The following is a 16,049-nucleotide window of genomic DNA, read 5'->3' on the forward strand; positions in this document are numbered from 1 at the left end:
CTGTGGAACCAGCTCCCAATTCAGATCAGGGAGACAGACACCCTCTCTACTTTTAAGATTAGGCTTAAAACTTTCCTTTTTGCTAAAGCTTATAGTTAGGGCTGGATCGGGTGACCCTGAACCATCCCTTAGTTATGCTGCTATAGACGTAGACTGCTGGGGGTTCCCATGATGCACTGTTTCTTTCTCTTTTTGCTCTGTATGCACCACTCTGCATTTAATCATTAGTGATCGATCTCTGCTCCCCTCCACAGCATGTCTTTTTCCTGGTTCTCTCCCTCAGCCCCAACCAGTCCCAGCAGAAGACTGCCCCTCCCTGAGCCTGGTTCTGCTGGAGGTTTCTTCCTGTTAAAAGGGAGTTTTTCCTTCCCACTGTAGCCAAGTGCTTGCTCACAGGGGGTCGTTTTGACCGTTGGGGTTTTACATAATTATTGTATGGCCTTGCCTTACAATATAAAGCGCCTTGGGGCAACTGTTTGTTGTGATTTGGCGCTATATAAAAAAAAATTGATTGAATTGATTGATTGAATAACAGGACATCACGCTTGACTTGGACTGATAATACTGTATTTTACATAAACTCTTGCTGGAAATACAAATAAATAAATAAATAAATAATCACATTCTACATTGGTTTATAGGTGTACTCTGAGTGCCTGATGCCCAGAGTAAAGTTTGGGGACTGGGCATTGTGGTTTGTCTCTTTCTCTGAATAAGTGCATCCAGGGTCAGGTCACACAGAAACACATAGCGATGTCCAATTTGCTGGCTGTCTGTGTAGATACACATTTGATTTTGTGGTGTTGTAGGTGAACTGGTCTTGGCAGTTATCAGCTGGTCCCCTGGTGCCACAAACAGGTGACTGTGCATCTGTTACTGAATGGCTTGTTTGAGATTTGAGAACCTACAAGTGGAGGAATACTGAATGTGTTTGGGGGATGCCCCGCATTAACCTGCTGGAACTCTGGGTTCAACCCATAGTGCAGGGCTTACGATGAAAGGGGTTTCTCATAAGTATGTAAATCAGCAGTATGCAATCTAATGAGAGAAAACAATGTAGAAAATACAAATCAGATCAATACCACATGGCAGAATACTTGTAATGGGTTTCAAAGTTTCAGTTGCAACAGCTGACCCTGCATTTGAAGCAGCAGTGCCAAAAACATCTTTTTTTTTTTTTTTTTTTTACCTCAAATGCTCATTCATTAATGCAGTAATTCATGCAAGAGGAGCCCCAAGCAAGTATTAAACACATGAATGAACATGCTTTTCAGAGGTTCTTTTCTGTATTATAAATGCTTTTTTAAATTAATCTTATTAAATATTCTAATACTGAGATTCTTTTTTCTATTGTTTTAGCTTCAGGCCATAATTATCTGAAATAATATGTAATGAGTCTAGAATATATAGCATTTTCACTTTCTGAAATGACTCACAAAAATATTGAACCTTTTCACCATATTGTAATTTTTTTGCTACACCTGTAAATTTGTGTGTTACGAAATGTAAATAAATCTGCAAACTATTCACTGCAGTTACAAATAACTGTTATTTATAAAGGGGACATATACTTGGTTGCACCACATATAGGTATGCCATTAAAAAAAAAAAAAAGATTTTTGGATTGTTTATGCAGTTGTCTTAAAATGAACTGCCCAGAAAATAAATGGGGTAGATTAATAAAACTCTTGAATACACAATCATGAAGCGCTAGCTTCCCCTCGTGGCAATCTCTGGACATTACAACTGTAGTGTGCAATTGGACAAAGTCTGGATACAGAATAAACTTCTATCACCCAGCTGGACAAATGAGAACTTCATCAACAGATATTAGAGAAGCAATGACTCAAGATAATAATAATAATGCTTTGTGATTTTATAGAGAAGGTTCCAAGTCAATGTTTGCCTTCTTAAAGTGAGGGGTTCACTGTTGACTTTCAGGCCATGAAAAAACATAGATGAAGGGCTTCTGTTGGGGGCGCTTGATGATATGGCAAATATGTCCAGTGGTGGTCGTAGGAAGGCCATTGTCATTGTGAGTGTGCTACACTGAAAGAGGAATTTGACATTTTTAACCTTGTGTCACGGGCCTGGACCCAAAAAGGCTAGACAACAGATGCGAGACTCATACAAGAGCTTCTTGTAAAAACGGGCTTTACCAGAGAGCCAAAAATAAGTCAATACACAGGTAAACAGGCCAGAATCAGCAACAGTATCCAACCATGAGCCAAAAATCAAGGTCAAAAACAGCTAAGAGATTCAGAAAAACAGCAAGACAAAACAAGATCAAGAACTGCAGCAAAGAGCTGGAACAAAGACACTAAGGAACAACAAACTGGCAAAGCATGAGTGCAAGCACAGAGGGCTTAAATAACATGAGTAATTAGAGCAGATGAGGTCCAGGTGTGGGAGAGCAAACAGGAAAGGGGCGTGGCAAACAAAGACACACCCAGATTCCAACACCAGACAACAGAGTGCAGTAAAACCAACACCAAGCAGATCCCATCATGAACCTAATGAAATGACAAAAATCCCCACACCAAGCAGACCACAACATGAACATAATGAGCAGACATTAACCACCACATGACATCTTGACTGTATTTTTCAATGTATTTTGTGGATGCAGAGTGTCATCATTTCACTGCAGACAAAAATTAATTTGTCACAGTCTAGATTTAGAATGTAAACACAGTCAAGGGCTAACTGACTACACACTATTCAATGGTCATGGTACCACTGAAGAGGTGAAAGCCTCATAAGAACTATCTGGTGGTAGCATAGAAAGTGTATCCATCGAGATACATGTGCATAGGTAAACATTTGCACATTTATCTCTATAAAAAGTGTATCTATAGAGATAAATGTGCATATGTTTACCTCGGTAAAGGTAAATAAATATTTTAAAGTGACTGATTATACAGCTCACCACTTACCTTAGCCTCCTACTCATCGATCTGCCCTGTGCTGCTGTCCACTGAGCAATCACAAGTCAATTAATTGGTGATAAGGGGCTCATTCCTGTAAGAACAAGCTGCCATGACAACTATGAAGGAGTTACAATGTTCTGTGGCTTTGAATGGAGAAACTGTACCTCGTGTACCTAGTGTCTGTTGCATCACCAGTTGTTCAGCTTCACAGTGGAGTCTTATCTTAAGAAGAAGACATGACATTTCAGTTACAGTTTGTCTTAAAGACCATGAGAGACTTGTGTCTAGAGGCGTCTTGTATGAAAAATCCTTCTCTGTACCACTCCATCATGAATCTGTGACTGGTGGTGAAAGACAAATATTACACTAAGCGGTTTCTGCAATTGCAGCCATAGAATGTGTGGAGTTTACATGTTTTCCCCATATTCGTATGAGTTTCCTCTGGGTGCTCTGGTTTCCTCTTACAATCAAAAAACATGCTTTAAAATGATTTAACAATAATCTCTGTTTTGAGTTTATTCAGTTACTTACAGGATCTGAAATTTGGGGGGGAGTATGTATACAAATATCTCTAATTCCTAAATGGTCAATGCAACATTTTTGTTAAACACATTGAATTAAAGCTAAAATTCTCCACTATACAAGTGCATTTTGTTTCATTTCAACTCCCTTGTGGTGGTGTACAGAGGCAAAAAAAAGGGTCAGTGTCCAAATACATATGGACTTGAGTGTAATTCATCAAATTAAAAAAAAGATGATGACAGTAATCACGATATGTGGCCCTGCGATAGACTCGTGTCCTGTCCAGAGTGTAACCTGCTTCTCACCTTATGACCGCTGGGATATGCCCCCTCCCACCCCCAACCATTAATTGGAGTCAGCGGTTATTGAAAATAAATTAATGAATGTTGGATTTGTGTGGCTGGGACCCTATCACCTCTTGGTCACATGAGCTATATGCATCAATAAGAGAAAGAGGCAAAGAGACGAGATGCCATTCATTTTCAATCAGTGGACTTTTTACAGCAACAAGATTCAAGTGGTTACTATGGCACCCGCTAAACTTGGCCAAAATAGATATCTATTTTCTGCAAATGCTGAGTGATGCGTCAATCAGAGTGAAGGCAGCATGATGTATGCTGATTGTTAATTATATTTATGGTTATTTATAATAAAGTTCACGTTTAAACATAAAGCCTCAATTCCATTTGTCATAGGGGTTTGATAGCAAATTATTCAGAATCATTGCCATATTTTATGTTTTATGAGTAGCAGATATCGGTATTGTTAAAAAATCTATTATCAGTAGGGAAAAGTACACTCAGAATTAAAGAATGTATAGAAGGTGTGGCTGAGGATGGATAATTTAATCCATACTACAAATCAATGATGGCTCAAAACCCACATGGTCACATTTTACTAAAAATATTGGTTATCTCCTTCATGTTTTGGTAAAGGTTTACTTAATTTGCATTTACCTGCTTTGATCTTTTGCAATTAACTCCTCAGCAAAGATTTTGCTTACTTCTGGAATAAACAAAAATCTTAGCATAAACTTTATAACAAGCTTCCATATGTAGTATTTCCAGTGTACTGATGAGAAAATCACCACTGAACTACCATGGCTCCGCCTTGGAAACAGAATTCTGCAGAGACCACAGGCAGGTTAAGCGGCAGTACGAGACAGGAAACGTTATTTGCTGACTGTTTATTTGACATCATCAGTTCACTGACATGGAATTGCACATCATCCTGCAAACTGAGAAACATTTGTTTATTCCATGACTCCTCCAAGGTACTTGGGCCAATTTTCACCAAACTCCCTCTGTACATTTATGTGGAACCGAGAATTTCCCTTTAGGGGTTTGTTTTGACAAAGGTCAAGGTCACTGGGGTCAAGTTCAAAATTTTAGTTTAGCTGTCTGTTCCTTTACTCCTCTCAGATCCTTTGAATGATTTCCACCACACTTAATTTGTGGATGACAGCCAACCACAGAACTGCGCTTAAATGGTTTGATTTGGCAAAGGTCAAGATCATTGGGTCCAAGGAACAAATTATGACTTTTTCCACTCTGATTTCCACCAAACTTGGCACAAATATAGAGGTGGGTTCTAGAAGTGCCCAGGCAATGTCAACTTATCCAAAAGTCAATCTCTGGGGTCATCATGCCTGCCTGACTGTTGGCCATCTCCTCCCAGGTCCCTGGTATGTCAGTGATGGTTGGCCTGGAAATTACTGTTAAAAATTAAATTTTGGCAAAGGTTACGGCCGGAGAATTTTGTTTTCAACTCTATTTGGACCAAATGTGGCACACTCATAAGTCAAAGTCACTGGGGTCAAATGTCAGATTGTTGTAGCTGTTAGTGTCTTCATGCCCACAGTACGGTTACCTAGTTTCCTCAAAAACAATATGTTAATGAAATATATCAGTATTTGTCTGCTTCAGGGTTCAGATGTTGCAGTTGTGGTGACTCAGAGTGGTGCACGGGCTGAGTCACCCTCATCTGCTGTCAGCACCAACACAAAGTCAGACACAGAGAGACACACTGGTGCTGTTGTAAAGAAAAAAATACATATTCAGCCAGGTCCCACGGGGTTAAAAGCAAAGATGGTAGAAATGAAACAGGAGGAGGTGTATCAACCCATGGTTGTCATGCCTGCTGTGATTGGACAGTGTAGTCAAATAGCAAAAGATTTAACAAAACCAAAATTCTGTCCTGTATCCAAATTTTATTTTTGTGTGTCTAAAAGCACAACATTTGAAGTGAACTGGGGCGACAGTTAATCCAACTGAGCAAATTTACAGAAACACAAATCTTCATGTGTAAATAAAACTTGATTGTTTCACAAATTAAAACCAAACAAAAACAACATAGCTTATGAACTGTACAATAAAATCTCTGTCTGCATGAAGTAAAAGTGGATTGGACTTTGCTGTTGTACAAGATGCATATTTTGCAATTGTAACAGGGTGACCCAAAAAAAGACAGAAAGAAAGAAAAAACACAGAACCTATAAAAATTGTAATAAATCCTACAAAGGTCCTAAAATTCAGTCTGTGTACAATCAGTCCCCAAAGTTTCAGTTGGTCGCTTTGCATAAAAGTGATGTTCTTTCAAAATTATGCTCTAAATGGTATGGTTTGTTGGCGAAATAAGCCTCCAGACAGAATGTCTTTTCCTTGGTTGACCAAGACACATTGGGGAAGACGATTAGAACAAGTCTTGTAATAAATCCTATGAAAGTCCGACAAATATCTTGAAATTTGCTGTACCTATATAGGATTTATTACCATTTTTATTGGTTCTATGTTTTTGGGTCACCTTGTATTAGTGCAGCAGGTAAATGAAATACTCTTTAAAATGGTGGTATAAGCACTAAATTCAGTAAAAAAAGAAAAAAAAAAAGAAAAAACTCCTTAGACATTACTGTTTTCAAAAAGGCCACAGGACACTTGAGTTCTCAAGATTAAAAAAAAAAGATCACCGTTCTGCCAGACTGCATTGTACAGAATTCCACCACAGGGACCAGTTTGGATGATCTTGATGTCCAAAAGTAGCTACAAAAAAGTGATGACAAAGACGTACGTCCTGTACAAACAATTAAGGCCGACTGGGATGCTGTTTATCCCCGTCTATCATCTGCTTATCCTCGTGGGTATTTTCAAAACAGTGATTCTAAGGTTTTTTGTTGTGTTTTGTTGTTGTTTGTGCCAAATTTGGTACTTGTACAATCACTGGAACAATTCACCTGAAATATTCTGTTGTCTTCTCCACAATATATCACAATCTTGATCCTTCTTCCAATTAATTTCTACTGTATTCCTATTAAAAGAAAAAAAATCCTACATACATTTCTGTTCAGCATATAGTTTGCATATACTGTATGCGTCTCTCCAGCAGGAATGGATACCAGCACAAAAATTTTAAATATTTCCAAATTTTGATTAAAGCTTGCCTTTGGCAGCATATGTTGAACTGAAAGATGTACAACAAGGGAGAAAACAAAAAATAACAAAATAACAATAATATGACCTTTAGCTGCAAATAAATACCACAGGTAGAAAATATCACAAAATAATTTGCTTAAACGCGAGTGTAATTACACACATAAATACTTGATTATTTCTTCTAGTTAATATAAAGGCTGAATAACAAAACGCTATGGTGCCTATTGGTGACCAGGAGTCTGCAGAAAGAAAATAAAGGTCTGGAAGACATGATCTTAAAAAAAGAATCATAGCACTCGTAAACGTAATACATCCACACACTGGCTCATATTCATCTAACGCAATCACACCTGAAACAGCAGACTCTCACAAAGTGTCATTCTCGAGATCGCAACGTCGAGCAAGCCCCAAATCCCTCGTCTCTCCACAGTCACCAGCATATTCACAAATAATGTACAGTCTGGAGGTGAGTATTGTCTGCTGGCAGAGCGTCTCTGTGGACGAAACAAAGGAGAAGACAAACTTTGGTTAAAGAACACTGTCAGACATTTATCACTGCACAGTATTTATCTGCACTCGAGGTTTGTCCGGACATGATGTTTCCCATCTTACAGGTGGAAAACCAGAGGAAACCGGACCTGCTTCAGAAATGTGGTTTAAAACACAATCTGCACTTGTTCCACCTAAAATAACTATATCAAATTCAGCTTCATGTTAGGGTTAGCTGAAAGAAGACACTGTGTAATCAGCGATCCTAAATATAATGTTACTAAAATAACTGGATAACTGTGCTAAAAAAATCAAATAGGAATAGAACAGCCACAGAAACAGGAAGTTCTATCTTGACAATCTATGGCTGCACAGACACCAAAGCTCCCTGAGGTGAAGCAGTGAAGCATTAAGACGAAGCTATTATCTGGCTGATCTGGTGGAACCCTACATGCCGGTCCGGGCTTTGCGGTCGCAAGATGCGGGACTTCTCTGTGTTCCCAGGGTGAAGAAGAAGTCAGCGGGTCAAGGAGCTTTTTCTTATCGTGCACCCGCTCTGTGGAACAGTCTTCCTGCGACCGTGAGGCAGTTGGAGTCTGTGGACATTTTTAAGTCAAGACTTAAAACCTCTCTCTTGAGTAGGGGGGCAAAGCTCTCGATTTACCGATCGATCTACATTCTGATCCTCACCTATGGTCATGAGATTTGGCTCATGACCGAAAGAACGAGATCGCGAGTACAAGCGTCCGAGATGAGTTTCCTCTGCAGGGTGGCTGGGCGCTCCCTTAGAGATAGGGTGAGGAGCTCGGTCACTCGGGAGGAGCTCGGAGTCGAGCCACTGCTCCTCCACGTCGAAAGGAGTCAGTTGAGGTGGCTCGGGCATCTTTTCCGGATGCCCCCTGGACGCCTCGCTGGAGAGGTGTTCTGGGCACATCCCATTGGGAGGAGGCCCCGGGGAAGACCCAGGACACGCTGGAGAGACTACGTCTCTCAGCTGGCTTGGGAACGCCTTGGGGTTCCCCCGGAGGAGCTGGGGGAGGTGTGTGTGGATCGGGAGGTCTGGGCGGCTTTGCTTGAGCTGCTGCCCCCGCGACCTGACTCCGGATAAAGCGGAAGAAAATGGATGGATGGATGGATGGACTTAAAACCTATTTTTATTTTCTTTTTTATGAATAAATTTTTTTTTTTATCTGTTTTATTCTTTTACTTCTGTTTTTAATTATGTATTTGATTTTTTTTAATATTTATTTATTTTAATTTTTATGTTGAACTGTTCTGTGTGAGGCACCTTAAGATGGCTTTTGTTGTGATTGAGTGCTTTATCAGTTGATTAAAGTGAACTGAAATTGAAGTTTTTAAAAACATCTGGTGACCTATATTTGCTTGGTAAAATGCATACGACTCCCTTAATAGAAAACCTGCCCATGAGCAAGTTAGGCAGCAACAGTTTGCTACAGTAACACTAAGATGCCACCGTCTTATTGTGTCAACCGTTTGCATAATTAAAACCTCAAGTTTATATCAACTCTGAGTCAAACCACTTTCTGAAACAGACCTTTAAATCTTCTTTGAGATTATCATCATGGATGAAACTTTGAAAAAGAAGTTGCATTCTCCTACAACAATAACGACAACAGCAACAACAAAAATTGACGCATAAATGCAAAGTGTGACACACAAGCTTGTACCATCGCTCTGGAGTGTTTTTTGTGTCCAGTGTTGGCAGCTGGGTGTCTGCTGGCAGCAACATCTTCTGATCTCCATCTGGCCCACCTCCAGTGAGGTCGAAATGCTCCTCCCCTTCTGCGTCAGCGAGGAAAGGCTCAGAATCATATTCGTAGGAGTAGTAAGAGACTTCTGCCATGGAGCCCTGCTCCTCCTCACCTGGACAGATCATGGTTGGTGTGACAAAGAAAAAAAGCAAGAAATTTCACTAGGATCACCAAGTGATGGTGTGATTCATCATCATCTGAGTACAAATGGTGTAATTCTGATCCAATATCATCTTTTGACCTGCATATTAGAAGGGTGATGAATAAGCTCATGCTTATTTACATGACACTGCGAGGATCAGACCGATCCTGTCTGTGGCTGACAGTGAAACACTGATTATTTATGTCCCATCGAACCCATTAATGTAATATATTATTTTCTGGTTTACCACATACAAGATGATAAGGGTATACACCGCACTTACAAACACTAATGTGGCAAGAAAAATAGCAGCAATAAATAATAATAATTTTCTGCACAATTAACTCCAAGCAGATCTTTAATATGTCTTTTTAAAACCAATCTTTTTATCCAAAGACCTTCATCAGGGCGTTGGCACATATTACTTATTACCACATATGAGATCAGAAATCAAGTGATTGAGAATCAGATTGCTAGAGTCGGAATTGGAACTAGGAGGTTTAAGCTTTGAATGTCATGTAGAAATTGTAATTTGACACCAGCTTCACTGCAGTGTCTCAAACCAGCATGCTTTGGGAAAAGAGAAACGTGGTTCAGCTTGTCTGTAACAAATGTCCCATCGCTAACACCCTGCACCCAGGCTGACTTTATAGTGCATCTGGAAAGTATTCATAGCACTGCACTTTATCAACATTTTGTTATGTTACAGCCTTATTCCAAAATGGAGTAAATTATTTTTTTCCATCAAAATTCTACTCACAACACCCCATAATGACAACATGAAAAAAGTTTTTTTTTTTTTAAATCCCCTAGTTGCTCCCAGTGTGTAGTGGGCCCCTTGCATGGCAGCAGCCTGACATCGGGGTGAATGTGAGTCATTATTGTTGTAAAGCGCTTTGAGCGTCTGATGCAGGTGGAAAAGCGCTATATAATTGCAGTCCATTTAAATGCTGTCCATTTTTGCAAATTTATTAAAAATTAAAAACTAAGAATTCACATGTACATAAGTATTCACATTCTTTGCCATGAAGCTCAAAATTGAGGTCAGGTGCATCCTGTTTCCATTGATCATCCTTGTGACATTTCTACAGCTTAATTGGAGTCCACCTGTGGCAAATTCAGTTGATTGGACATATTTGGTAAGGTACACACCTGTCTACATATAAGGTCCCACAGCTGACAGTGCATGTCAGAGCACAAATTTTCAATTTCAATTTATTTTCATTTATATAGCGCCAAATCACAACAGAGTTGCCTCAAGGTGCTTCACACAAGTAAGGTCTAACCTTACTAACCCCCAGAACAGCAGTGGTAAGGAAAAACTCCCTCTGAGGAAGAAACCTCAAGCAAACCAGACTCAAAGGGGTGACCCTCTGCTTGGGCCATGCTAAATCAAATCAAATCAATTTTATTTATATAGTGCCAAATCACAACAAATAGTTGCCCCAAGGCGCCTTATATTGTAAGGCAAGGCCATGCAATAATTACGGAAAAACCCCAACGGTCAAAACGACCCCCTGTGAGCAAGCACTTGGCAACAGTGGGAAGGAAAAACTCCCTTTTAACAGGAAGAAACCTCCAGCAGAACCAGGCTCAGGGAGGGGCAGTCTTCTGCTTGATAAGGTTTCATCAGTCAGACAGAACGCTAATCAGAGCTGTAATGTTGAGTTGTCTGCTCCTCGTGCACATTCTGCTGTGCTCGAACAGTTTGAGCCCATTTCTTTTGCATCTCTCGCTGATGTTGTAAAACACATAAAATCTACAAGTTGTCCTTTTGATGTTGTTCCAGCTAAGGTGCTGAAGGAGGTTTTTAATACTGTTGGGGCGGGTCTCCTAACTTTTATCAATGCTTGTCTTAGATCAGGGTCTGTTCCAGCTGCTTTTAAACATGCTGTGGTTCGACCTCTTCTTAAAAAACCTCACCTGGACTCATCAGTTTTATCCAATTTTAGACCTGTGTCTCATCTGCCATTTCTATCTAAGGTTTTAGAAAAGGTTGTCTTTTTACAGTTACAATCATTTTTAGAAGACAATCTCATCCTTGAAAAATTCCAGTCTGGGTTTAGATCGCGACACAGCACTGAGTCAGCACTTTTAAAAGTTCATAATGATATTACTCTGTCGGTGGATGCAGGGAATTCTGCTGTGCTGGTTCTGTTGGACCTCACATCAGCCTTTGATACTGTGGATCACACAGTACTTGTTTCCCGGTTGGAACATTTTATTGGCATTCATGGTACTGCACTTAAGTGGTTTAGATCATATTTGTCTGAAAGGAGCTTTTCTGTCATGATTGGGGACCTTTCCTCATCAACTGCTGCTCTGTGCTGTGGAGTGCCGCAGGGATCTGTCCTTGGGCCGATTCTATTTTCTTTGTACATTCTGCCATTGGGGTCAATTATAACCCAGCACAACCTGTCCTTTCATTGTTATGCAGATGATCTGCAAATCTATCTGCCTGTGAGGACTAATGGGAGTGATGCTTTGTCATCATTATTTAATTGTATTCGTGAAGTAAAGCAGTGGCTGTCCCAAAACTTCCTTTACCTGAATGATGGTAAAACTGAGATCATGGTGTTTGAGCGCACTGCCATACCAAATGTGGTAACACCAAATTTTGGTGCTTTGGCTAACTATGTAAAACCAGCTGTCAAGAATTTGGGAGTGATATTTGACAGCTGTTTGAGGTTCGATCAACAGATAAATTCTGTTGTCAAAGCTAGTTTTTTCCAACTTCGCCTTTTGGCTAAAATAAAGCACTTTCTCAGTAGACGTGATCTTGAGACGGCCATTCATGCTTTCATCAGCTCCAGACTTGATTATTGTAATGCACTTTATTCGGGCATTAATCAGTCGTCTCTTGCACGTCTCTTGCAGTTGGTGCAGAATGCTGCTGCTCGTCTTTTGACAAACACTTTTAGACGTGAGCATATTACGCCCGTCCTGTACTCACTCCACTGGCTTCCAGTTCATTTTAGAATTGATTTTAAAATTTTAATGTTTGTTTTTAAAGCTATTTATGGCCTTGGACCTCCCTACTTGTCTGAAATTTTATCTTTGCGCACCTACAGTAGGATATTAAGGGCATCTGGCCAGCTTTACTTAGATGTTCCAAGGTCAAGATATAAACGCTGGGGTGATCATGCTTTCGCAGTAGCTGGCCCCAGACTGTGGAATGAGCTCCCTCTTGAGTTACGTACTATTCCTGACCTAGCACTTTTTAAATCTAAGTTAAAGACTTATTTATTTAAACTGGCTTTTAACACTTAGTGGGGAGGTGACATGTTCTGTTATTTTTATGTTCTTTTTTTATGTGTTGTTTTAAAATTTATTTTATATGTGTTTTATTTTTGTAAATTTGTGTTTTTAATGTTAAGCACTTTGGACACCAGTCGGTGCTGTAAAGCGCTTTATAAATAAATGTTGATTGATTGATTGATTCTGCTGGGACTGGTTGGGGCTGAGGGAGAGAACCAGGAAAAAGACATGCTGTGGAGGGGAGCAGAGATCAATCACTAATGATTAAATGCAGAGTGGTGCATACAGAGCAAAAAGAGAAAGAAACACTCAGTGCATCATGGGAACCCCCCAGCAGTCTAAGTCTATAGCAGCATAACTAAGGGATGGTTCAGGGTCACCTGATCCAGCCCTAACTATAAGCTTTAGCAAAAAGGAAAGTTTTAAGCCTAATCTTAAAAGTAGAGAGGGTGTCTGTCTCCCTGATCTGAATTGGGAGCTGGTTCCACAGGAGAGGAGCCTGAAAGCTGAAGGCTCTGCCTCCCATTCTACTCTTACAAACCCTAGGAACTACAAGTAAGCCTGCAGTCTGAGAGCGAAGCGCTCTATTGGGGTGATATGGTACTATGAGGTCCCTAAGATAAGATGGGACCTGATTATTCAAAACCTTATAAGTAAGAAGAATAATTTTAAATTCTATTCTAGAATTAACAGGAAGCCAATGAAGAGAGGCCAATATGGGTGAGATATGCTCTCTCCTTCTAGTCCCTGTCAGCACTCTAGCTGCAGCATTTTGAATTAACTGAAGGCTTTTCAGGGAACTTTTAGGACAACCTGATAATAATGAATTACAATAGTCCAGCCTAGAGGAAATAAATGCATGAATTAGTTTTTCAGCATCACTCTGAGACAAGACTTTCTAATTTTAGAGATATTGCGCAAATGCAAAAAAGCAGTCCTACATATTTGTTTAATATGCGCATTGAATGACATATCCTGATCAAAAATGACTCCAAGATTTCTCACAGTATTACTAGAGGTCAGGGTAATGCCATCCAGAGTAAGGATCTGGTTAGACACCATGTTTCTAAGATTTGTGGGGCCAAGTACAATAACTTCAGTTTTATCTGAGTTTAAAAGCAGGAAATTAGAGGTCATTCATGTCTTTATGTCTGTAAGACAATCCTGCAGTTTAGCTAATTGGTGTGTGTCCTCTGGCTTCATAGATAGATAAAGCTGGGTATCATCTGCGTAACAATGAAAATTTAAGCAATGCCGTCTAATAATACTGCCTAAGGGAAACATGTATAAAGTGAATAAAGTTGGTCCTAGCACAGAACCTTGTGGAACTCCATAATTAACCTTAGTCTGTGAAGAAGATTCCCCATTTACATGAACAAATTGTAATCTATTAGATAAATATGATTCAAACCACCGCAGCGCAGTGCCTTTAATACCTATAGCCATGCTACAGACACAAATTACAGAACAAATCACAAAATTAATATACAGGAAATGCTGTTGGTGCACAGCACAACTACCACACCCATCTCTGGATGGAGCTGCACCTTAAACAGAGAAAAAAAAAACAGAATCAGGCATCAGAAAGACAAGAAATACAGTATAATTTGTCAGCATTAAACAACAAGAAAAACAGGAAATACTAAAGTGATCGCCGGCCACTATCCCTAAGCTTCACTAAAAGACCCAGAATTTAGGTAAAGTTGAGGCCGGGCACGCTCTGTTTCCTAATAAAATGAAGTTAAAAAGTAAAAAGCGTAGAACTATACTATGCCAGTATGCTAGCCATACGAAAGGGAAAATAAGTGCGTCTTACGTCTGACTGTTTTATTGATGCAGGGAGATCATTCCACAGAACAGGGGCACGATAAGAGAAAGCTCTATGACCCGCAGACTTCTTATTCACCTTAAGGACACAAAGCAGTCTTGCACCCCGAGAACGCAAAGCCCGGGCCGGTACGTAAGGTTTAATTAGGTCAGCTAGGTAGGGAGGTGCCAGTCCGTGAACAATTTTATAGACTAGTAGCAGAACCTTAAAATCTGATCTCACTGGGACAGGAAGCCAGTGAAGGGATGCCAAAATGGGTGTAATGTGGTCAAACTTTCTGCTTCGTGTGAAAAGTCTGGCTGCAGCATTTTGAACCAACTGGAGAGCCCTAATGCTGGACTGTGAGAAACCAGAAAATAGAACTTTGCAGTAGTCCAATCTAGAAGAGACAAATGCATGGATCAGGGTCTCAGCATCAGCCATAGACAGGATGGCATGAATCTTCACTGAATCTTCGCTATATTTTGTAGGTGGAAGAAAGCAGTCATCGTAATATTTCTAATGTGGAGGTCAAAGGACAATGTAGGATCAAAAATTACCCCAAAGGACAAACCAAGCATGAATTCAAAGGAATTGTCTGTAGGCCTCCGAGACAGGATTGTCTCAAGGCACAAATCTAGGGAAGGGTACAGAAACATTTCTGCTGCTTTGAAAGTCCCAATGAGCACAGTGGCCTCCATCAGATCCACCAGAACTCTTCCTAGAGTTGGCCGTCCACCAAAACTGAGTGATGGGAGGGCCTTAGACAGGGAGGTAAACAAGAACCCGATGGTCACTCTGTCAGAGCTCCAGAATTCCTCTGTGGAGAGAGGAGAACCTTCCAAAAGGGCAACCATCTCTGCAGTAATCCACCAATCAGGCCTGTATGGTAGAGTGGCCAGAAAAAAGGCACTCTTTAGTAAAATGCACATGGCAACCCACCTGGAGTTTGCCAAAAGGCACCTGAAGGACTCTCAGACCATAAGAAACAAAATTCTCTGGTCTGATGAGACAAAGATTGAACTCTTTGGTGTAAACGTCAGGCGTCATGTTCAGAGGAAACCAGGCACCATCCCTACAGTGAAGCATGGTTGTGGCAGCATCATGTTGTGAGGATGTTTTCCAGTGGCAGGAAGTGAGAAACTAGTCAGGATTGAGGGAAAGATGCAGCAATGTGCGGAGACATCCTGGATGAAAACCTGCTCCAGAGCGCTCTTGACCTCAGACTGTGGCAATGGTTTTTCTTTAAGCAAGACAATACCCCTAAGCACACAGACAAGATATCAAAGGAGTGGCTTCAGGACAACATGAATGTTCTTGAGTGGCCCAGCCAGAGCCAAGACTTGAATCCGATTGAACATCTCTGGAGAGATCTGAAAATGGGTGTGTACCGATGCTCCTTATCCAACCTGATGGAGCTAGAGAGGTGCTGCAAATAGGAATGGGTAAAACTGCCCAAAGATAGGTGCGCCAAGCATGTGTCATCATATTCAAGAAGACTTGAGGCAACAATTGCTGCCAAAGATGCATCAACAAAGTATTGAGCAAAGACTGTCAATACTTATGTACACGTGATTTCTTAGGTTTTTATTTTTAACAAATTTGATCTTTTTATGTTGTCATTATGGGGTGTTGTAAGCAGAATTTTGAGTGAAAAAATGAATTTACTCCATTTTGGAATAAAGCTGTAACATAACAAAA

The 16,049-nt window shown here is 40.3% G+C and overlaps 1 protein-coding gene across 1 annotated transcript in view; it reads right to left on the reverse strand.

The window, feature by feature from the left end:
• Positions 1-5,642: 5,642 nt before the first annotated feature.
• The window catches only part of cpamd8 (C3 and PZP like alpha-2-macroglobulin domain containing 8), a 216,122-nt gene continuing 205,715 nt past the window's right edge, over positions 5,643-16,049 (reverse strand). Inside the window, exons 43-44 of the mRNA XM_034179799.1 lie at positions 9,058-9,253; positions 5,643-7,374 (exon numbers count right to left, since the gene is read on the reverse strand). Of these exons, the coding sequence (XP_034035690.1) occupies position 7,374; positions 9,058-9,253 (197 nt within the window). The 3' untranslated portion in view covers positions 5,643-7,373. The remainder of the gene's footprint in view (positions 7,375-9,057; positions 9,254-16,049) is intronic.

The sequence above is a fragment of the Thalassophryne amazonica genome, chromosome 10, assembly GCF_902500255.1.
Source record: "Thalassophryne amazonica chromosome 10, fThaAma1.1, whole genome shotgun sequence".
Taxonomy (NCBI): Eukaryota; Metazoa; Chordata; class Actinopteri; order Batrachoidiformes; family Batrachoididae; genus Thalassophryne; species Thalassophryne amazonica.